General features: G+C 40.5%; 1 protein-coding gene and 1 pseudogene across 1 annotated transcript in view; both read left to right on the plus strand.

Annotated features, from left to right (window-relative positions):
* Positions 1-7104: 7104 nt before the first annotated feature.
* On the plus strand, positions 7105-9501 carry LOC128596393 (BRCA1-A complex subunit RAP80-like; annotated as a pseudogene).
* A 10890-nt stretch (positions 9502-20391) lies between these two features.
* Positions 20392-22350, plus strand: part of TP53BP2 (tumor protein p53 binding protein 2) — a 125524-nt gene continuing 123565 nt past the window's right edge. Inside the window, exon 1 of the mRNA XM_053605336.1 lies at positions 20392-20455. Coding sequence (XP_053461311.1) covers positions 20420-20455 — 36 coding nt within the window. The 5' untranslated portion in view covers positions 20392-20419. The remainder of the gene's footprint in view (positions 20456-22350) is intronic.

Below are 22350 nucleotides of genomic sequence, written 5' to 3' on the forward strand. Positions count from 1 at the left end.
GAAAGAGATTCACAGTAATAAAGTTTTGCCAAAAAGCCTTCAAGACACTCAGGCTAGAAAGGAACCACTTTTTGTTCCTAATGAAAAACAATATGTTCTTAGCATTACTTAGAGTCAATTGTTGGTTAGGCACTCAGTGTTAGTGGGTTCTTTTATGACCACATTCTAAAATCTTGCAATAAATGGTTTCTATCACAAAGTCTGATGAATCATTATAACACAGAGTTATCTCTGACAGTAAAACCGTTATCTCTGTGGCTTAAAAAACTTAATAGTCTCACTTCCTCTTGGTATTTATATAGTGCACAGAATTCTTTCCTCTAGAAAATATTGACTTCGAAATGCGTATATATCTATTTTTTTTTTGAGACAGAGTCTCACTATGTCACCCTCAGTAGAGTGCCATGCTGTCACAGCTCACACCAACCTCAAACTCTTGGGCTTAAGTGATTCTCTTGCCTCAGCCACCCAAGTAGCTGAAACTACAGGGACCCACCATAACACGCAGCTGATTTTTTGTTGCAATTATCATTGTTGTTTAGTTGGCCTGGGCTGGGTTTGAACCCACCACCCTTGGTGCATGTGGCTGGCGCCATAACCACTGTGCTACGGGTGTGGAGGCAAAATGCATATTTTAAATATTATTCTTTCAACACAGGGAATTACTTAATATTATTTTAGCATACCAGAATATCTTACTACTTTCCTACTTGGGCTTGATTTGAGGAACCCTCATTTACAGCTCCTCTTAACCCAAAGTGTTTGTCAAGATAGGGAAGAACAAGGGGTGCAATAAAAATACCATTCTTTAGGGAAACAGAGACTTAAATTTGTTTAAAAATTTTTTGTATTTACTTAATTTTTTTAATTGACAAAAATTGTACATATTTACAAGGTACATAGTGATGTTTCAATTCATATAATATATGGTGATCAGATCAGGATAATTAGCATATCCATCATCTCAAATATTTATCATTTCTTTCTGTTGGGAGCATTCAATATCCTCCTTCTAGGTATCTGAAATGAAATGACGTATTATTGGGTGGCGCCTGTGGCTCAAAGGGGTAGGGCACCAGCCCCATATACCAGAGGTGGAGGGTTTGGACCCCGAACCTGGCCAAAAACTGCAAAGAAAAAAAAAAAGAAATGACGTATTATTGCTTATTGTAGTCATCCTACAGTGGTATACAACATTAGAACTTATTCTTATCTAGCTGTTATTTTATAGCCTTTAACAAATAATTCCTTGCCTTTCCCTTCCCCCTACCCTCCTCAGCACCTAGTACCTTTTGTTCTAGTTTTTACTTCTATGAGATCAACTTTTTTTAGCTTCTGTGTGTGAGTGAGAACATGCATGATTTAATTTTTTATTCTTGGCTTGTTTGATTTACCATAATGTCCTTCGGTTCCATCCATGTTGTTGTGAATTACTGGATTTCATTCTTTTTATGGCTGAAAGTATCCTATGGTGTATAAATATATTTTCGTTATCCATTCATTTATTGTTGGATACCTAGGTTGATGCCATCTCTCTCTCTCTTTTTTTTTTCTGTCACCCTTGGTGGAATGCTGTGGTGTCACAGTTCACAGCAACCTCAAACTCTTGGGCTTAAGTGATTCTCTTGCCTCAGCCTGTGAATAGCTGGGACTACAGGCACCTGCCACAACACCTGGCTATTTTTCAAGACAAGGTCTCACTCTGGCTCAGGCTGGTTTCCAATTCGTGAGCTCAGGCAATTTGCCCACCTGGGCCTCCCAGAGTGCTAGGATTACAGGCGTAAGCCATTGCACTGGCCCAGCCCAATTCCATATGTTGGCTATTGTAAATAGTGGGGCAATAAACATGAGGGTGCAGTTATTTCTTCAATGTAATGATTTCCTTCCCTTCGGATAAATTCCTAGTTGTGGGATTGATGAATCATATGATAGTTCTCCCTCTTCAGAGAACCCTATAATTTGTATATCTAAATGCTTTGTGAAGTCTCACAATTCTCTGAATAAATGTTCTGCTTTCTCTCTCTTCTTTTCTGCCTCTTTGATTACCTGGGTTAGCTCATGAGCTTTATCCTCTAGCTCTGAGATTCTCTCTTATCCATGGTCTAATCTGTTACTGATATTTTCTACTGCATCTTTAAGTTCCCTGATTGACTTCATTTCCTTAAGCTCCACCATAACCTTTTAATATTCTTCATATCTTTCATCCATTTTTTTGTTCTGTTTTTCCACTTTCTTGTCAATTCCCATTATTGCCTTTACCATTTATATATATATATATATATTTTTTTTTTTTTTTTGTAGAGACAGAGTCTCACTTTATGGCCCTCGGTAGAGTGCCGTGACATCACAGCTCACAGCAACCTCCAACTCCTGGGCTTAAGCGATTTTCTTGCCTCAGCTTCCCAAGTAGCTGGGACTACAGGCGCCTGCCACGACGCCCAGCTATTTTTTGGTTGCAGTTTAGCCGGGGCCGGGTTTGAACCCGCCACCCTCGGCATATGGGGCCGGCGCCTTACCAACTGAGCCACAGGCGCCACCCTACCATTAATATTTTAAACTCCCTTTATGTCATTTCCATAGATGGAGTCCCCTGCAGTAGCTGCCTCTTGGTCCCTTGGGGGAGGAGTTGTTCTGTTTTGATTTTTCATGTTGTCAGACTTTTTGTTTTGGTTCTTCCTCCTGTGTGTTTTCTTTTTGTTCACTTGCTTCCCCTTTTTCCTTCTTATTGCCTCCTTTGAATTACCTTGAATTACCTAGTCTCAGAGATTAGATGATGAAGTGGCCTCTTTATATAAAGCCAAAATGAAAAGAATGGTAAAGAGTGAGAAGAGAAGAAGAAGAGAAAAAGAAAGAAAAACAAAAAACAAGGAGGGTAAAAGAAAAGAATTAGAGAAAATGAGAGCAGAAAAACAGTAAGAGAGAATGAGAGCAACAGGAGAAATGGTGTTGTTCGGCAGGGCGCTATGACCACACCTGAAACTCCAGGACTTTGGTGGGTCTAGGGGCAGGCTGGGCAGGCCCCTTGATGCCAGGAGCTCCTTACCAGTCTGAGCAAAAGGAAGATCACATCTACACCAAATATAGAAAGAGAATGAAAAGAAAAAAGAAAAGAAAAATTCAGCAGTATGTCATAGTGGGGACCTGCCAATACTGTCTTTCTAAAGGCCAAATCTAGAAGGACACCCTGGACAATGAGTGCATGACCTCCTTTTTTAAAAAAAAATTTTATTATTTTTTATTATTAAATCATAGCTATGTACATTAATGCGATCATGGGGCACCATACACTGGTTTTATAGAACATCTGACACATTTTCATCACACTGTTAACATAGCCTTCCTGGCATTTTCTTAGTTATTGTGTTAAGACATTTATATTCTACATTTACTAAGTTTCACATGTACCCTTGTAAGATGCACTGCAGGTGTAATCCCACCAATCACCCTCCCTCCGCCCATCCTGACCCCACCCTCCTCTTCCTTTCCCCCTTCCTCCTATTTTTAGGTTATAACTGGGTTATAGCTTTCATGTGAAAGCCATAAATTAGTTTCATATTAGGGCTGAGTACATTGGATACTTTTTCTTCCATTCTTGAGATACTTTACTAAGAAGAATATGTTCCAGCTCCATCCATGTAAACATGAAAGAGGTAAAGGCTGCATAATATTCCATGGTGTACATATACCACAATTTATCAATTCATTTGTGGATCAATGGGCACTTGGGCTTTTTCCATGACTTCCAAATTATGAATTGGGCTGCAATAAACATTCTGGTACAAATATCTTTGTTATGATGTGATTTTTGGTCTTCTGGGTATATACCTAGTAGAGGAATTATAGGATTGAATGGCAGATCTATTTTTAGATCTCTAAGTGTTCTCCAAACATCTTTCCAAAAGGAATGTATTAATTTACATCCCCACCAGCAGTGTAGAAGTGCTCCCTTTTCTCCGCATCCACGCCGAAATCTCTGGTCTTGGGATTTTGTGATATGGGCTAATCTTACTGGAGTTAGATGATATCTCAAGGTAGTTTTGATTTGCATTTCTCTGATGAGTAAAGATGATGAGCATTTTTTCATATGTCTGTAGGCCGTGTGCCTGTCTTCTTCAGAGAAGTTTCTCTTCAAGTTCCTTGCCCAGCCTGTGATGGGATCACTTGTTCTTTTCTTGCTTATATGTTTGAGTTCTCTGTGGATTCTGGTTATTAAACCTTTGTCAGAGACATAACTTGCAAATATCTTCTCCCATTCTGAGGGCTGTTTGCTTGCTTTACTTACTGTGTTCTTGGCTGTGCAGAAGCTTTTTAGTTTGATCAGGTCCCAGTAGTGTATTTTTGAAGCTGCTTCAATTGCCCGGGGGGTCCTCTTCATAAAATACTCACCCAGACCAGTTTCTTCAAGGGTTTTCCCTGTACTCTCTTCTGGGATTTTTATAGTTTCATGTCTTAAGTTTAAATCTTTAATTAAATGAGAGTCTATCTTAGTTAATAGTGAAAGGTGTGGGTCCAGTGAAAGGTTGCCAGCCAGTTCACCCAGCACCATTTGTTAAATAGGGAATCTTTTCCCCACCTAATGTTTTTAATTGGCTTGTCAAAGATCAAAAAACGGTAAGTAGCTGGATCCATCTCTTGGTTCTCTATTCTGTTCCAGACATCTACTTCTCTGTTTTTGTGCCAGTACCATGCATGTTTTGATCACTATTGATTTATAGTATAGTCTGAGGTCTGGTAGCATGATTCCTCCTGCTTTGTTTTTATTTCTGAGTAATGTCTTGGCTATTCGAGGTTTTTTCTGATTCCATATAAAATGAAGTATTATTTTTTTCAAGATCTTTAAGGTATGATAGTGGAGCTTTAATAGGGATTGCATTAAAATTATATATTGCTTTGGGTAGTATGGACATTTTAACAATGTTGATTCTTCCCAGCCATGAGCATGGTATGTTTTTCCATTTGTTAACATTTTTAGCTATTTCTTTTCTTAGAGTTTCATAGTTCTCTTTATAGAGATCTTTCACGTCCTTTGTTAGATAAACTCCCAAATATTTCATCTTCTTTGGCACTACTGTGAATGGAATAGAGTCCTTAACTGTTTTTTTCAGCTTGACTATTGTTGGTACATATAAAGGCTACCAATTTATGAATGTTGATTTTGTAACCTGAGATGCTGCTGTATTCCTTGATCACTTCTAAGAGTTTTGTAGTAGAGTCCCTAGTGTTTTCCAGATATACAATCATATCATCTGCGAAGAGCAAAAATTTGATCTCTTCTGACCCTATATGGATATCCTTGATTGCCTTTTCTTCCCTAATTGCGGTGGCTAAAACTTCCATTACAATGTTAAAGACAGTGGAGACAATGGGCAGCCTTGTCTGGTTCCTGATCTGAGTGGAAATGATTTCAATTTAACTCCATTGAATACAATATTGGCTGTGGGTTTGCTATATATGGCCTCTATCAGTTTAAGAAATGTCCCTTCTATACCAATTTTCTTAAGTGTTCTGATCATGAAAGGATGCTAGATATTTTCAAAAGCTTTTCTGTATCAATTCAGAGAATCATATGGTCTTTGTTTTTTAATTTGTTTATGTGTTGAATTATACTTATAGATTTACATATATTGAACCATCCTTGAGACCCTGGGATAAAACCAACTTGGTCGTGAAGTATAATTTGTTTGATGTGTTGCTGGATTCTGTTTGTTAGGATCTTCTTGAATATTTTTGCATCTATATTCATTAGTGATATTGGTCTATAATTTTCTTTTCTTGTTGGATCTTTTCCTGGTTTGGGGATCAGGGTGATGTTTGCTTCATAGAACGTGTTGGGTAGTCTTCCTTCTTTTTCTACGGAACAGGTTGAGTAATATAGGTCCTAGTTCCTCTTTAAAGGTTTGGTAGAATTCTGACGTGAAGCCATCTGGTCCTGGGCTTTTCTTTTTAGGGAGATTTTGTATGGTTGATGCTATTTCAGAACTTGATCTAGGCCCGTTCAACATTTCCACTTGATTCTGGCTAAGTCTTGGAAGGTGATGTTCTTCTAAGTATTGGTCAATTTCTTTCAGATTTTCATATTTCTGATAATAAAGTTTCCTGTAATATTCATTAAGGATTTTTGAATTTCTGAGGAGTCTGTTATTTTGTCTTTGTCAATTCTGATTGATGAGATTAGAGATTTTACTCTTTTTTTCCTGGTTAGGTTAGCCAAAGGTATTTTATTGACCTTTTCAAAAAACCAACTTTTTGATTTATTGATCTGTTGTATAATTCTTTTGTTTTCAATTTCATTTAATTCCGCTCTAATTTTGATTATTTCTTTTCTTCTGCTGGGTTTGGGGTTGGAATGTTCTTCCTTTTCCAGTTGCTTGAGATGTCATGACCTCCTTGAGCGAGACCCCTGCTGTGACCTGCCAGCACTCAGAAAAAAGAAAAAAAAATAAGAATAGATAAATTATAAATATATAAGATGAAGAAAGGGAGACTCTGGATGTTCTGTGGTTGCTCCCGACCCCCAGTTCCCTGGAGGAGGGGTTCTGCTGAGCGGCAGAGGAGGGGTTCCGCTGAGCAGCTTGTGGCACCTCCACACACCTCCAGGCCACCCTCTTTCTGCCTCCTCCTGGCCCTGAGGAAGGCTGCTGCCAATCCCTCACCCAGAGGGGCATTTCCTGATGCCGATGTAGGCCTCTCTGGATGCCAGAGTGGGCCCCTTCCCCCGTTGAGACAAAAGGATGCCACGGAGAAAGAAAAAAGTTAAAGAAATCGCTGAAGCTCAGAACCTGGAGAAGAAGGATGTAGAAACTACCTGTTCTGTCAGTGTGAAGAGGCAGCATTGACTTGAGGATACATTCATTGTGATATCTGATAGTGATGGAGAGGAACCAAAGGAGGATAATGGATGGCAAAAAATGAAGAGAAAACAGTCAAATAGAGCAAAGTGTTTGGCTAAAAGAAAAATTGCACAGATGACAGAAGAAGAACAGTTTGTTCTGGCTCCCTAAATGAGTGAGCAGGAAGCTATAGAGGCAAATAACCAGGAGGAGGAAGAAGAGGAACTCTTGAGGAAAGCCACTGTTGAAAGCCTGAATAGTCGTCAGCCTTCTGATGCTTCTGCTACCAGATCTCGACTTCTGGTCACTGGACCGTCCTCACAGTCCCACCAAGGGAAAAACCACAGACTCTGGGACCACTGAAGGCACGTCTCCCTGTTCTGACTCCTTTTACTCACTGAGTATTACCATGTAAGAGGGATCTCATGTTGAAAGTAGATATATAGAAATGCCCTAGTTCCTTTGGTGATTTTAAAGAAGTTAAATTAGACAGTAAATACTTTTATCTCCAAGGAAAAGCCAACATTTAGTTAAAGCCAAAGAAGACAAAGAAGAGCCTTTCTTAATCACATTATGTAATTCTTGGTAAGTGATAGCTTACCAAGTCCTCTTAATAAAAATGTTTGTCCTTAGCCTTACCTTTAATCAAATACCTACAGGCATATGGTAGCTGGTACCTCCATCACTATTTAAAGGCCCACATATCAGTCAGAGAAACAAGGTTGAGGAAAGAGAGAAGCCTTAGGACCACACTGAAAATATTGAAGAGGAGTTGATCTCTGGCAACTCAGGAAGCCGGGACAAGTCAAGCCTCCCAGTGTTTGAGAATGAGAACGTTGGATGTTTTGACAGATGTTCTGGCCACTTGGCTGAGCACACACAGTGTGGGAAGCCATGGAAAAGTACTGGGAGAGATTGTGTTTTCAAAGATGCCCAGGGTAGGGGGGACACAGTCTACCTACCCCAGCAGATGCCAGAGGTCTCCAGGACATTGGTGACACTGTGCACTACTTCTGGGGTGTTCTATTTTGCCCTGCTGGAGTAGACCCTAACCAATAAACCAAGGCCATTCTCTGCCAGCTGAAGTTTTATCAAAACAGCCTGAAAATAGGTGGTGCCCATAGCTCAGTGAGTAGGGTGTCAGCCACTTACACTGAGGTGGGTTCGAACCCAGCCTGGGCCAGGTAATGTCGACAATGACAACTGCAACAAAAAAATAGCTGGGCATTGTGATGGGTACCTGTAGTCTCAGCTACTCACGAGGCTGAGGCAAGAGAATCCCTTGAGCCCAAGAGTTTGATGTTGCTGTCACCTATGACGCCACCGCACTCTACCAGGGGCAACAAAGTGAGATGCCATCTAAAAAAAAAAAAAAGCCTGAAAATGTGTCAGAGGCAGCTTTAAAAAAAAAAAAAAAGGAATTAGAGAACCAGTGTTACCTAGACTTCCTTCTCTGAGCCAGAATGAATGTGGCCAAAGAGATCACGCTAGTGAAAAACAAATGAAGGCATCTCAGAAGATACTGGAGATGAAACCAAAGAGGAAAGACAGAAGTTTGGGGCACCTGTCTGGCACTCGAAAACCAAAGATTGTCAAGAAAGCCCTGTTAAAAGCTTGAAAGAGAAACTTTTGTTGGAGGAAGAACAACCAGTCATGGTTGGTCTTCTTAAGGACTATTTGTTGAAAAAACTTCTGAAGAAGGAAACTCTGTACCTGACTCACAAAGCATTGCTACTTTGACCAGTAAGAGAAGCTCAGTTCCTATGCCAGAGAATTCTGGAGAAGAAATCACTGTTTGTCCTGAGACACAGCTAAGTTCCTCTGAAATTCTTGACCTTGAAAAATAATTCTTTCTTCTTGAAAGAGAAGTCTCTCCAGGTAGCAGTGACCTCAGATGAAGTAAGAATAATAACAACAGATAAGGAGGTTGGTAATAAGGAAGATGCCAGGAAGGAAATGTCTGTTTCTACCTTCTCAACCAGTACCCAGGTAGCCTGCCCACTCTGTGACAAGGGCTTCCTACCCACAAAGATTGAGTGACATTCCACATACTGCAATGGTTTGATGGAGCAAAATACAGTATTGACTTGGAGACAAAAAGAGGCTAATATCAAGAGTGACAGTGGGACAGCTGCTCAAACTTCTTTAGACATTGACAGAATGAGAAGTATTATCTTTGTAAATCCCTGGTCCCATTGAGAGAATATCAGTGTCATGTGGACTCCTGTCTCCAGCTTGCAAGGGGTGACCAAGAAGGTGGGCCTGAAGGGAATGGAAGAGCATGCTTAACTGTGGAGAGAAAGTGGCAGGAGAGGCTGAGGACCCCAAAGGAAAGAGGCCATAGTGAAGGATGACTCCTCAGTCTCTTGGAACATTCTGAGCACAAGACTGTAGATGCAGAGATAAAGACTAAGTCTTCAGAAATAGGAACCTTCAGGGGAGGAACCTTCAACAACCAGTGGAGGAAGAGGCAGGCTGCAGCAGAGAGATGCAGAGTTTCCTCCTGCATTTCAACTTAAATGAGTCTCCTATCAAGTCTTTTGCTTCTATTTCAGAAGCCATAGATTGCTTAGTGGACTTTAAAAAGCAACTTACTGTCCAGCTGGGTAGCCAGACACAGACCAAAGCTGTCAGAGGAAGGAGAATTTTCCTTCCTCAGAATTTTCCCTGAATTTTCAGGGTCCAAAGGTTGAAAAAATCATTAGCAATAAGATAGCAGTAAGCCATAGTGAGCTCCTATAGTTGAACAAATTTTGGCCCTGCAGTTTTTACCACCAGCACCCACTAAATATCCTGGTTTTTCTTTTTATTATCTATACAGACAACTGGGTATAGCATTCTGTTTTATAATAGTCCATTTGAATTTACTTATAGTTAAAAGATAATTGAAATATATTTATGTTTGTATGAGATCTTAAAAAAAGATAAAGAAAGAAAAAAAGGATATCTTAGCTGTTGTATGAAAAATTTATGTGGGAAAAATGAGAAAAGTGGAAGAATCTCTACCAAAAGAGAGATAAAAGGAGAGAAATAAAAAAGAAAGTATAAAGGGCTCAAAAATGAGGGAACTCTTGCTACTGGAGTGAGTAAAAATGAAAAAAATAAAAATACATCCAACCAAACAAAAAAACAAAAACAACCACATCAATAAAAAGAGAAGGAAGGGAGGGGGGAGAAAAAATATATATATATATCAATTTATTGCTTGGACTCTAGGTGGTACTACGGTTTTAGGAGACAGAGGACACATGCTGGTTTTGTTGTGAGCAACGAGTGCTAGAAACAACTCTCTAGTTGCCATGGAAGTTGGGTCTTGTCTTCCTGACTTAGTTGTCCTCAATCAGGGCCTGGTTGTTTTGTCACCATTCAGTCTCTGTGGGATTGGAAACTTAAAGGTCTCACCAGATTATTTAGGTGGCACATCTCAATGCTCCCTGACAAGAATCCGTGGGAATGTGGGAGCTGCTCAGCTCACCACAAGAGTGGAAGCCCCAGCTCAGCAGGTGTGTCAGAGCTGGCCTTACAGTAGGACCCCGCAGACTATTTCTTCCACATGGTCTTCCCATTGGCAGCCCAGCTAGTAGCCAAGCGGTTGGTAGATCCAACCCACTTGGTATTTAAACCCAGCTACTGGACACTATTCAAGTCCATCCATTCATTTAAGTGTTCCAAGGCAGGTCCAGTGAGCAGTTTTGCCTCAAATCAAAAAAGTGCAGGACAGTTCCTTCCTATCCCCAGTCCTCTATGGGCAGGCCACCTGTTCCCACATACTCACCTTCTGTGCTGTTTTTCTTCAACTGCAGACCTCCTTGCTGGCTCCTGTGGTCCACCACTGCTTCACTGTGTCCCCAGAGTGATGGCTCCAGGTAGGTTCCCCCAACCAGAGATGGCTGGAGTTTTCTTTCCCCTGCTTTGTTGTGAGTGGCTAATAGGGAGGTGTTTCTAGTTCACCATCTTGCTCTGCCCCCTATTCCATTTGCCAATTTTTAAATAAAATTATTTGTATTTATTTATTTATTTATTTTTTTTTTGTAGAGACAGAGTCTCACTGTACCGCCCTCAGGTAGAGTGCCGTGGCGTCACACAGCTCACAGCAACCTCCAATTCTTGGGCTTACGCGATTCTCTTGCCTCAGCCTCCCAAGCAGCTGGGACTACAGGCGCCCGCCACAACGCCCAGCTATTTTTTTGTTGTTGTTGCAGTTTGGCCAGGGCTGGGTTTGAACCCGCCACCCTCGGCATATGGGGCTGGCGCCCTACTCACTGAGCCATAGGCGCCGCCCAAATTATTTGTATTTTTTTTTTGTAGAGGCAGAGTCTCACTGTACCGCCCTCGGGTAGAGTGCCGTGGCGTCACACGGCTCACAGCAACCTCTAACTCTTGGGCTTAAGTGATTCTCTTGCCTCAGCCTCCTGAGCAGCTGGGACTACAGGCACCCGCCACAACGCCCAGCTATTTTGTTGTTGTTGTTGTAGTTTGGCCGGGGCTGGGTTTGAACCCTCCACCTTCGGCATATTCACTGAGCTCACCTACTCACTGAGCCACAGGCGCCGCCCAAATTATTTGTATTTTTACTGTTGAGATGTTTGAGTTCCTTGTAGATTCTGGATATTAATCCTCTGTTGGAGCTAGGCATGATGGCTCACATATGTAATTCTAGCACTCTGGGAGGCTGAGGCGGGAGGATTCTTTGAACTCAGAAGTTTGAGATCAGCCTGAGCAAGAGCAAGACTCCATCACTACTGAAAATAGAAAAACTAGCCAGGCATTGTGGCAGGCATCTGTAGTTTCTCCCCATGTTTTAAGAATAACATTTTTATTTTAAAGGTTGACAGGAGCCATGATGGCTCATGGATGCAGTCCTTGCACTCTGGGAGGCCTAGTAGGTAGGTAGACTGTTTGAGCTCAGGACTTTGAGACCAGCCTGAGCAAGAGCAAGATCTCTACTGAAAAAGAGAAAAAAAAATTATCTGGATGTTGGGGTGGGTGCTTGCAGTCCCAGATCCTGGGAGGCTGAGGCAGGAAGATTGCTTGAGCAAAAGAGTTTGAGATTGCGATGAGCTAAGCTGATGCCATTGCGCTCTAGCCTGGAGACAGAATAAGACTGTCTCAAAAAAGAAAAAAATCCTCTGTTGGATAAGTAGTTTGCAAATATATTCTCCCATTCTGTAGATTGTGTTTTCACTTTGTTGATTATTATTTCTTTAGCTATACAGAAGCTTTTTAGTTTGATATAATCCTATTTGTTTATTTTTGCTTTTATTGCCTATGCTTTTGAAGTATTATGCATAAAATCTTTTCTCTGACCAAAGTCCTGACAGATCTGCCATAGGTTTTCTACTAGTAATTTTATCATTTTAGGTCTTTATATTTAGGTATTTGATCCATTTTGAATTGATTTTTGTATAAGACAAGAGGTAGGGGTCTAGTTTCATTTTTCTGCATATGGGTGGACTCCAGTTTTCCCAGTATGATTTATTAAAGCAACTTCCCTTTTGCTAACAACTGTTCTTGGCACTTCTGTCAAACATCAGTTGGCTGTAGATATGTGCCTTAATTTCTGGGTTCTCTATTCTGTTCCATTGGTCTATGTGTCTGTTTTGATACCAGTATCATGCTGTTTTGGTTACTATAGCATTGTAGTATATTTTGAGGTCTAGTAGTGCAATATCTCCAGTTTCATTCTTTTTGCTCAAGATTACTTTGGTTATTTGGGAGCCTTTGAGGTTCCTTACATATTTTGAGATTTTTTTCTATTTCTGTGAAGAATTTCCTTGGTATTTTTTGTAACAATTGCATCAAATCCGTAGATTGCTTTGGATAGTATTGTCATTCTAACAATATTAATTCTTCTGATCTATGAGCATGGATTGTCTTTCCATTTATTTACATCCTTTTCAATATTTTTTCACCAGTGTTTTATAATTTCTTCTTTGTTTTTGACTTTTTACAATTTGACTGTAAATGTACCTCAGAGAGGACCTATTTGGGTTGAGTCTATTTAGGGTTCTTTGAGCTTCCTGGATGTTCACCTTCAAAGATTGAGGAAATTTTGTATTATTTCATTCCATATATTTTCCCTTCTCTTCTTCTTCTATCACACCCACAATACAAATATTTGTTCTCCTAATGATGTTCCATAAATCCTTTAGGCTTTCTTCATTTGTTTTTATTCTTTCTTTCATTGCCTGTGTTTTTTCAAAAAACCTGTTTCAAATTCAGAAATTCTTTCTTCTGCTTAGTCTAGTCTGTTGTCAAACTTCCAACTGTATTTTTATTTTTCATTAAATTCTTGTTTGTTTCTCTTTTATATCTCTTTGTTAAATTTCTCATTCAAATCTTGAATTGTTTTCCTTATTTCCTTATTTTTACTCTTATTATTTAAATCATAACTGTATACATTGAAGCATTTATGGGGTGCAATGTGTTGGATATATGAATGCTTACATTAAACTGGTTAACATAGCCTTCACCTCACTTAATTATTGTGTTAAGACATTTATACTCTACACTTAATAGATTTGACATGTACCCTTGCAATATGCACCATAGGAGTGATTCCATCATTTACTCTCCCTCCTTCCCTCCTTCCCTCCATCCACCCTCCACCCTCTGTCTTCCCCTCCCTTCCCTCCTTCATCCTGGGCTATAGTTGTGTTTTATCTTAAATATGAAATTGTAGGTGATTATAAGTTGGTTTCACAATAGTACTGAGTACATTGGATAATTTTTCTTGAGATATTTTACTAAGAAGATTATGTTCCAGCTCCATCCATGCAAATATAAAAGAGGTAAAGTCTCCATCTTTTTATAAGTATGCATAATATTCCATGGTATACATATACCACAATTTATTAATCCATTCATGGGTCAATAGGCACTTGGGCTTGTTCCATGACTTGGCAATTATGAATTGAGCTGCAATGAACAATCCGGTGCAAATATCTTTGTTGTAAAAGTGATTTTTGGTCTTTTGGAAATATATCTAGTAGAGGAATTGCAGGATTGAACAGCAGGTTTACTTTTAGATTCTGAAGTGGTCTCCAAATTTCTTTCCAAAAGGAGCATATTAGCTTGCATTCCCACCAGCACTGCAGAAGTGTTCTCTTTTCTCCACATCCACACCAACATCTGTAGTTTTGGGATTTTGTTATGTGGGCTACTCATACAGGAGTTAGATGATATCTCAAAGTGGTTTTGATTTGCATTTCTCTGATGATTAAAGATGATAAGCATTTTTCATGTGTTTGTAGGCCATGCACCTGCCTTCTTCAGAAAAGCTTCTGTTCAAGTCTCTTGCCCACAATGAATTGGGATCACTTGTTCTTTTCTTATTAATAAGTTTGAGTTCTCTGTGGATTCTGGTTATCAAACTTTGTCAGAAACATAAACTGCAAATATCTTCTCCCATTCTGAGGGCTGTCCGCTTGCTTTACTTACTGTGTTCTTGGCTGTGCAGAACCTTTTTAGTTTGAACAGATCCCAGTAATGTATATTTGGTGTTGCTTGCCAGGGGGTCCTCCTCATAAAGTATTCTCCTAGGTCAATTTCTTCAAGAGGTTTTCCTTGCCCTCTCTTCAAGAATCTTTATAGTTTCATGTCTTAAGTTTAAATATTTTAACCAGTGAGAATCAATTTTTGTTAACGGTGAAAGATGTGTGTCCAATTTCAGTCTTCTACAAGTTGCCACCTAATTCACCCAACACCATTTGTTAAATAGGGAATCTTTCCCTCAATTTATGTTTTTGATAGGCTTATCAAAGATCAAATGATGTTAAATGTCTGGTTTTATCTCTTGGTTCTCTATTTTGTTCCATACATCCACCTCTCTATTTTTGGGTCAGTACCATGCTGTTTTGACCACTATAGATTTATAGTATAGTCTGAAGTCTGGTAGCGTGATTCCTCCTGATTTGTTTTAATTTCTGAGTAATGTCTTGGCTATTCAAGGTTTTTTCTGATTCCATATAAAACAAAGTACAATTTTTTACAGATCTTTAAAGTATGACAGTGGAGCTTTAATAGGGATTGCATTAAATTAGCATATTGCTTTGGGTAGTATGGACATTTTACCAATGTTGATTTTTCCTAGCTGTGAGCATGGTATATTTTTCCATTTGTTAACATCATCAGCTATTTCTTTTCTCAGAGTTTCATAGTTCTCTTTATAGAAATCTTTCATGTCCTTTGTTAGGTAAATTCCCAAATATTTCATCTTCTTTGGCACTATTGTAAAAGGAATAGAGTCCTTGACTGTATTTTCAGCTTGACTATTGTTGGTATATATAAAAGCTACTGATTTGTGAGTATTGATTTTGTATTCTGAGACACTGCTGTATTCCTTGATCACTTCTAAGAGTTTTGTAGTTGAGTCCCTGGGGTTTTCCAGGTATAAAATCATATCATCTGCAAAGAGTGAAAGTTTGATCTCCTCTGACCCTATTTGGATACTCTTTATTGCCTTCTCTTAGCAATGGCTAAGACTCCCATTACAATGTTAAAAAGCAGCAGAGACAATGGGCAACCTTGCCTCATTCCTGATATGAGTGGAAATGTTTTCAATTTTACTCCATTCAATAAAATATTGGCTGTGGGTTTGCTGTAGATGGCCTCTTTCAGTTTAAGAAATGTTCCTTCTATGCCTATTTTCTTTCTTTTTTTTTTTTTTTTGCAGTTTTTGGCTGGGGCTGGGTTTGAACCTGCCATCTCTGGTATATGGGGCCAGCACCCAACTTCTTTCAGCCACAGGCACTGTTCCATGCCTATTTTCTTAAGTGTTCTGATCATGAAAGGATGGCGAATATTATCAAAAGCTTTTTTTTGCATCAATTGAGAGAATCATATTTTCTTTATTTTTTATTTTATTTATGTGATGTATTATATTTATAGATTTACATATATTGAACCAACCTTGAGACCCTGGGGTAAAATCAACTTGGTCATGGTGTATAAATTGTTTGATGTGTTGCTGGATTCTGTTTGCTAGGATCTTATTAAATATATATATATATATATTTTTTAGAGACACAGTCTCACTTTATGGCCTTCAGTAGAGTGCCGTGGCCTCACACAGCTCACAGCAACCTCCAACTCCTGGGCCCAAGCGATTCTCCTGCCTCAGCCTCCTGAGTAGCTGGGACTACAGGCGTCCGCCACAACGCCTGGCTATTTTTTGGTTGCAGTTTGGCCAGGGCCGGGTTTGAACCCGCCACCCTCGGTATATGGGGCCGGCGCCCTACCGACTGAGCCACAGGCGCCGCCCAGGATCTTATTAAATATTTTTGCACCTATATTCATTAAAGATATTGGTCTGTAATTTTCTTTCCTTGTTGGGTCTTTTCCTGGTTTGAGGATCAGGATGATATTTGCTTCATATAATGTAGCACAGAATGTGTTGGGAAGTATTCCTTCTTTTTCTATGCTTTAGAAAAGTTTATGTAATATAGGTACTAGTTCCTCCTTAAAGGTTTGGTAGAATTCTGATGTGAAGCCATCTGGTCCTGGACTTTTTTTGGGGATTTCATATAGTTGATGCTATTTCAGTACTTGATATAGGTCTAGTCAACATTTCTAATTCTTTCTTGCTGAGTCTAGGAAGGTGGCATGCTTCCAATTATTGTTCCTTCAGATTTTCATATTTATGAGAATAAAGTTTTTTGTAATATTCATTAAAGATATTTTTAATTTCTGAGGTGTCTATTGTTATTTTACCTTTGTCATTTATGATTGATATTAGGGATTTTACTTTTATGTTTCTGGTTAGGTTAGCAAAAGGTTTATCAACTTTGTTAATCTTTTCACAAAACCAACTTTTTGATTCATTGATGTTTTGAATGATTCTTTTGTTTTCAATTTCATTTAATTCTATGTTAATTTTGGTTATTTATTTTCTTCTGCTGGATTTGGAGTCGGAATATTCTTCCTTTTCCAGTTGCTTGAGATGTCCCATTAAGTTGTTAACTTCCTCTATTTCTGTTTTCTTGAGGAAGGCTTGTAACACTATAAATTATCCTCTTAAGACTGCCTTTGTAGTATCCCACAGGTTCTGATAATTTGTGTCTTCATTATCATTTTGTTCCAAAAATTTAGTAATTTCCTTCTTAATCTCATCTATGACCCAGCTATCATTCAGCATAAGATTATTTAGTTTCCATGTCCTTGTATGAGTATGAAGATTCCTGTGTTTTTGAATTCAACTTTTATTCCATGATGGTCTGAGAAAATACGGGGAACAATTTTTATTCTTTTAAATTTGCTGAGGTTAGACTTGTGACCTAACATGTGGTCAATTTTGGAGGATGTTCCATGGGCTGATGAGAAGAATGTGTATTCAGTTTTGTTGGGATGAAATGTTCTGTAGATGTCTGGTAAGTCCATTTGTTGTAGGGTCAAGTTTAAGTCCAAAATTTCTTTCTTTGTCTATTGTTGGAGGTTCTATGCAACACTGCCAAAGGAGTGTTAAAATCTCCAACTATTATGGTACTGGAAGGTATCAAATTATTCATGTCCGTTAGGGTCTCCTTTATAAATTGAGGAGCATTCTGGTTGAGCACATAAATGTTAATAATTGAAATCTCTTCATGTTGAGTGTTTCCCTTGAGAGATATAAAGTGACCATCCTTGTCCTTCTTTACCTTTGTTGGTTTAAAGCCTATTGTATCTGTGAATAAAATTGCAACCCCTGCTTTTTCCTGATTTCCATTTGCCTGAAATATAGATGTCCATCCCTTCACCCTGAGTCCGTTTTTATCTTTTAAGGTAAGATGAAATTCTTACATGAAGCAGATATCTGGTCTGAGTTTTTGTACCCAGTCAGCAAACCTATGCCTCTTTAGAGGATAATTTAAACCATTCACATTAATTGAGGGAATTGATAAGCCTGGTAGTGTTTTGGGTGTCAAGTTTTTCAAATGTCCAGTGGACATTTTTAATATTTTCACCACTGTGGAAGTTGAGTTTTGTTCAAAAATTTCTGAGTGAGGCTCAGTGCCTGTAGCATAGTGGTTACAGTGTTGGCCACATGCACTGAGGGTGGCGGGTTCAAACCTGGCCTGGGCTAGCTCAACAACAATGACAACTGCAATAAAAAAAAATAGCTGGAGACAAAAACAAAAAAAAAAACAAAACAAAAAATAAATAAATAAATAAAATAGCTGGGTGTTGTGGTGGACATCTGTAGTCCCAGCTACTTGGGAGGCTGAGGCAAGAAAATCACTTAAGCCCAAGAGTTTAAGGTTGCTGTTAGCTGTGATGCCACACACTCTACTGAGGCATAGTAAGATTCTGTCTCCAAAAAAAAAAAAAAAAAAGAAAAGAAATGTCTGAGTGAGTTTATTTTGGTGGTAGAGCATTGTACTGGTCGTTGTGGAGGATGGGGGATGGGTCTGAGAATATCCTGGAGATCTGGTTTAGTTATGGCAAATTTCTTCAAGATGTGTATATCATTAAAGTATTTGATTTCTCCATCACAAATGAAACTCAGTTTAGCTGGGTACAGAATCCTGGGCTGAAAGTTGTTTTATTTTAGGAGATTGAGGGTCGATGATCATCCTCTTCTGGCTTGAAAAGTTTCAGCTGAGAGATCTGCAGAATATTAGAAGATCTAATATTCTTCCCCTTGTAGGTTACGATTTTCTGACATCTGGATGCTTGCAGATTTTTCTCCTTCATCTTAACTTTGGCAACATTAATTACAATGTGTCTAGGAGATGCTTTGTTTTTTTAATTGAGTTGTGCTGGGGTTCTGAAACTGTCTTCTATCTTAATTTGACTATGTCTTGCCATGCGTGGGAAGTTCTCCTCAATTATATCTTGGAGTAAAGCATGTGTGCCTTTAGGAACATCCTCTTTACCTTCAGGAATTCCTACAAGGTGGGTGTTTGCTCTTTTTTTAGTGGTCCCACAACTCTCTCAGGGAATGATCCATTGTTACTCTCCACTTCTCTGCCTCTTTAAGTGTTTGGGAGTGTTCAAAAACTTTGTCTTCAATGTCAGAGATCCTTTCTTCTGCCTGCTCCATTCTGTTACTGAGGGATTCTACTACATTTCTCAGATCTTTGAGGGCTGCAAATTCTTGCCTCAATGTGTCAAAATCTTTGGAGATTTTGTCTTTGAATTCATTGAATTCTTAAGACAACTTTTGAATTACTCCTTGAATTTCTAATTACAACTTTTCTTCAAGTCTATTAATTTTATTTGCCATCCAAATTCTGAACTCAATTTCTGACATCTCAGCCATTTGTTTATAAATGGGATCTTCTGTTGTGTCTCCTTTTTTGTTTCTAGGGGAGTTGATCTACTCTGATTATTCATGTTGCCAGAGTTTTTCCACTGATTCTGCCCCATGATTATTTTTCACTGTTTGGTTAGAGAAGCTGATATGGTGAAATTGAATTGAGGACTCCTGAAGTTGTAATTAACCAGTCCTTTACCAAAAAGCTGGGACTGGTGACTGTGGCTTTTCCTCTATAGCTTTACAAAGGTCCCATTTGGTACTGCAGCCCAAGTCTCTGGGGATCCACTTAATGTGATGGGGCTAGGTGGCTCTGTCTTGTATTCAGCTAGTCTCTATCCAAACCTAGTGAATCAGTGCCTTTGGGCTGAAATCTCTGCTGTGGAGAAATACAAGCAACAAAGACACCTCACCCCACCTTGAGCAACAAGTGAAAGAGAAGAACCAGACCCTCCAACTTCAACGCACAACTTTGGAGGGTCCCCAGGTGATCAGCCCAGATCAAAAGATCCAAATCAGTTGTTCCAGTCAGCACAAACCCAGATCAAGTGGGAGAGTTCAAAAGGTCTCCAGCAACTAGACAGCAGGGGACCACTGGAAGCTCAAGTGTGACTCACTCCAGTGCTCTGTGGAGTCAGAAAGGCCCACCCAAGCAAAAGAGTTAGTGCAGGGGTGCTGGTGCCTTCTTCCCCACCTGCACTTCCATCACACCCAGTCTTTGGTAACCCCATGGGGCTATGGCCCAGTTCCCTCCAAGTGAGCAAATGCACCAGGGATTTGCACCTTCCAGAGTCAAAGGAGAGTCAATGACTCCTTGGCCAGGCCACCACACTCAGCCACCAGCCAGCAGGGGGAGCTGAAGCCTGACTATCTCTGGTGTTCAATGGAAACTGTAGAGTGTTCCACCTAAGTTTGTTGCAAGCCAAAGGTTAACAAAGCAGCAAATATTTTTCTCTCTCCAAGGCTGTACCTCTGCCCCAGTCTCACTGCTTCTCTGTTACTCCTGCAGGGCAAGGCCTGGCTCCCTCTGGCAATCCACAGATTTAGGGAGGTGTCTCTCTGAAATTTGACCCCAGCGGGATTGCTCTACTATCGCTGATGCGGCATAGCAGGTGCCTCCACGTGGGTTCCTGAGACTCCACCTGCTGCCAATTTGCCCTTTCTCAGAGTCAGGCCAGACACCCTCCCCCCTCTGTCTTTCTGCACTGCTGCTAGAGTCACTGTTTCAGCACAGCTGCACTGCTGTGGCCCAGGGACTGCCCAGTCCTAGCAAAGAAATGCTGACATGCCAGTCTCTGCAGGGATTGGGCTTCTAGACTGCCAGGCAAGGGGAGAAGGGTGTACTGGAAGTTCAAAAATGGCAGGGAAAATATTTGTTCAACTTTCATGCCAGGTAAGAGAATGCCTAAGCTCACAGCCGGGTCTTTCTGGAGAGGGAGTCCCAGCCTCCAGTGACTCTCTCCTGTGGGGTGAGACAAGAGGTCTTCAGTTCACTGCTAGTTTGTAGAGATCATACAGCAAGCCACTCTCTTGGGGGAGGGAATGGACACTCATCCTCTTTGGAATGGGTTTTGTACCTGAAATTTGCTTCCTTGAAGTTGCAGCTTGCCTCAGCAGGGATGACATGCAGTTATCAATCTTTTCTCTCAGCTCAGCTCCCAACCTTCAGCTTTACTGGGTTCTTTCTGGCCATTACCTTTCCCTCTGGATGGGAGCTTCTCTTGAAATCTGGTTCTAGTCAGCCATCTTCCTCCACCTCCAAGGTTTCTTAATAGTTCAGTTCAGCGGGTAAGGTCATCATCAGTCTATCCATGAGTAACTCAGCTCTTGACTGGAATTCAACCTGTCGATTGGAAAGTAGGAACTCCTGGTCTGTTTACCTGATTTCACTGAATTATCTGTCTGTATTCTCTTGTATCACATTGTTTCGTTAAGATTGTTATTTTGATCCCCCCCACCACCGACATTACATATATTTCTTTATGATTAAGGTCTGTTACTGGAGAATTTTTTCCTTCAGAGATGGCATGTTTCCTTGCTTCTTTATGGTTGATGTGTCCCTACACTGATTTGTATGCATCTGTTGGAAAAGTTGCCTCTAATTTTATGGAGTAGATTTCACAGGGAAGGCCTTATTTGTGTGAATGGGTCTTGAAATATCAGTTTCATGGAGTGCGTTGGCCATTGTTCTAGGTGGTTGAGATACTGTAGTCTTTGTGTAGTTTCTTCAACTGTAATCCACACTAATGCCATTTATGAGTTTCTCAGTTGCCTAGGCTGAGAGAGTTTTTGGTGATGGTGGTTCAACATTGGCAGACGTAGGCTTTCCAGGCTGTTCCTCAGGTTGAGAGTGCTTGCGTGCACATGGTGGATCAGCCAACTTGAGGTCTGGCTCACTGGGGTTGTTATTCTGGCCAGGAGAATGAGCATGTGGCTGCTTGGCCAGCCTGGGTGTATGTCCACCAGCCCATGAAGCTGTTTCTCAGGGGCAGGTTGTGGGCACAAGGCTGCTTGGCAGGCCTGGGGGTATTTCTCTGGGGCATGACCCACTGGGCTGTTTCTTGGGCCTGGGTTTCTGAAACAGAGCTCCTCAGGTGGCCTGGGGCTTGCCCATCAAGGGCATTTTGCAGAGCTGTTTCTCAGTGCCAGGGAATGCAGCATAGCTGCTCAGCTGGCCTTGAGGCATTTCTTTCAGAGGAAGCCTGCAGAGGTGTTTCTCCAGCTCTGATTGTGGGTACAGGGCCATTGGCAGGCCAAGAGCTTGTCTGCATAGGGTTGGGAACCTAAGGACTGTTACTTAGGCCCTGGATACAGGCATGTAGCTGCTCTGCTGGTCCAGGAGCATGACAGTTGCTTGGAGGCTTAAGTGACTCTCATGGTTGGGGGATGGCATGCAGCAGTTTGATTGGTTCAAGGTTGGGTTCACCCTGGATGGGACATCTAAACCGTTCCTCTGACTGGAAGTGAGGGCAGTAGGAGTGGCTTTCCCTGCTGTGCAGGACCAGCAACACAGCTGACATGGACCCAGGCTCTGTGCTACTGGAATTGTACATCCATTCCCTGATATGGCCTTGGTAAAATAAAGATTGAGCCCCAGGGCTGGAGAGGTGTAGTGGTCACTGGCCTCCAGTGGAGGGTACACTCCAGGGATAGCTCTGGTTTCAAGAGGGCATTGTGCCCTAGCCCCTTGTCTCACAAGGAATGTTTGAGGAGTGGAGAGTGCATACAGTATGCTCCTAACCTAAGGCACTGCAGCTACATGAATTCTGGGCAGCTCTCCAGACTAGA

The sequence above is a fragment of the Nycticebus coucang genome, chromosome 10 (genome assembly GCF_027406575.1).
Source record: "Nycticebus coucang isolate mNycCou1 chromosome 10, mNycCou1.pri, whole genome shotgun sequence".
Classification (NCBI taxonomy): Eukaryota; Metazoa; Chordata; class Mammalia; order Primates; family Lorisidae; genus Nycticebus; species Nycticebus coucang.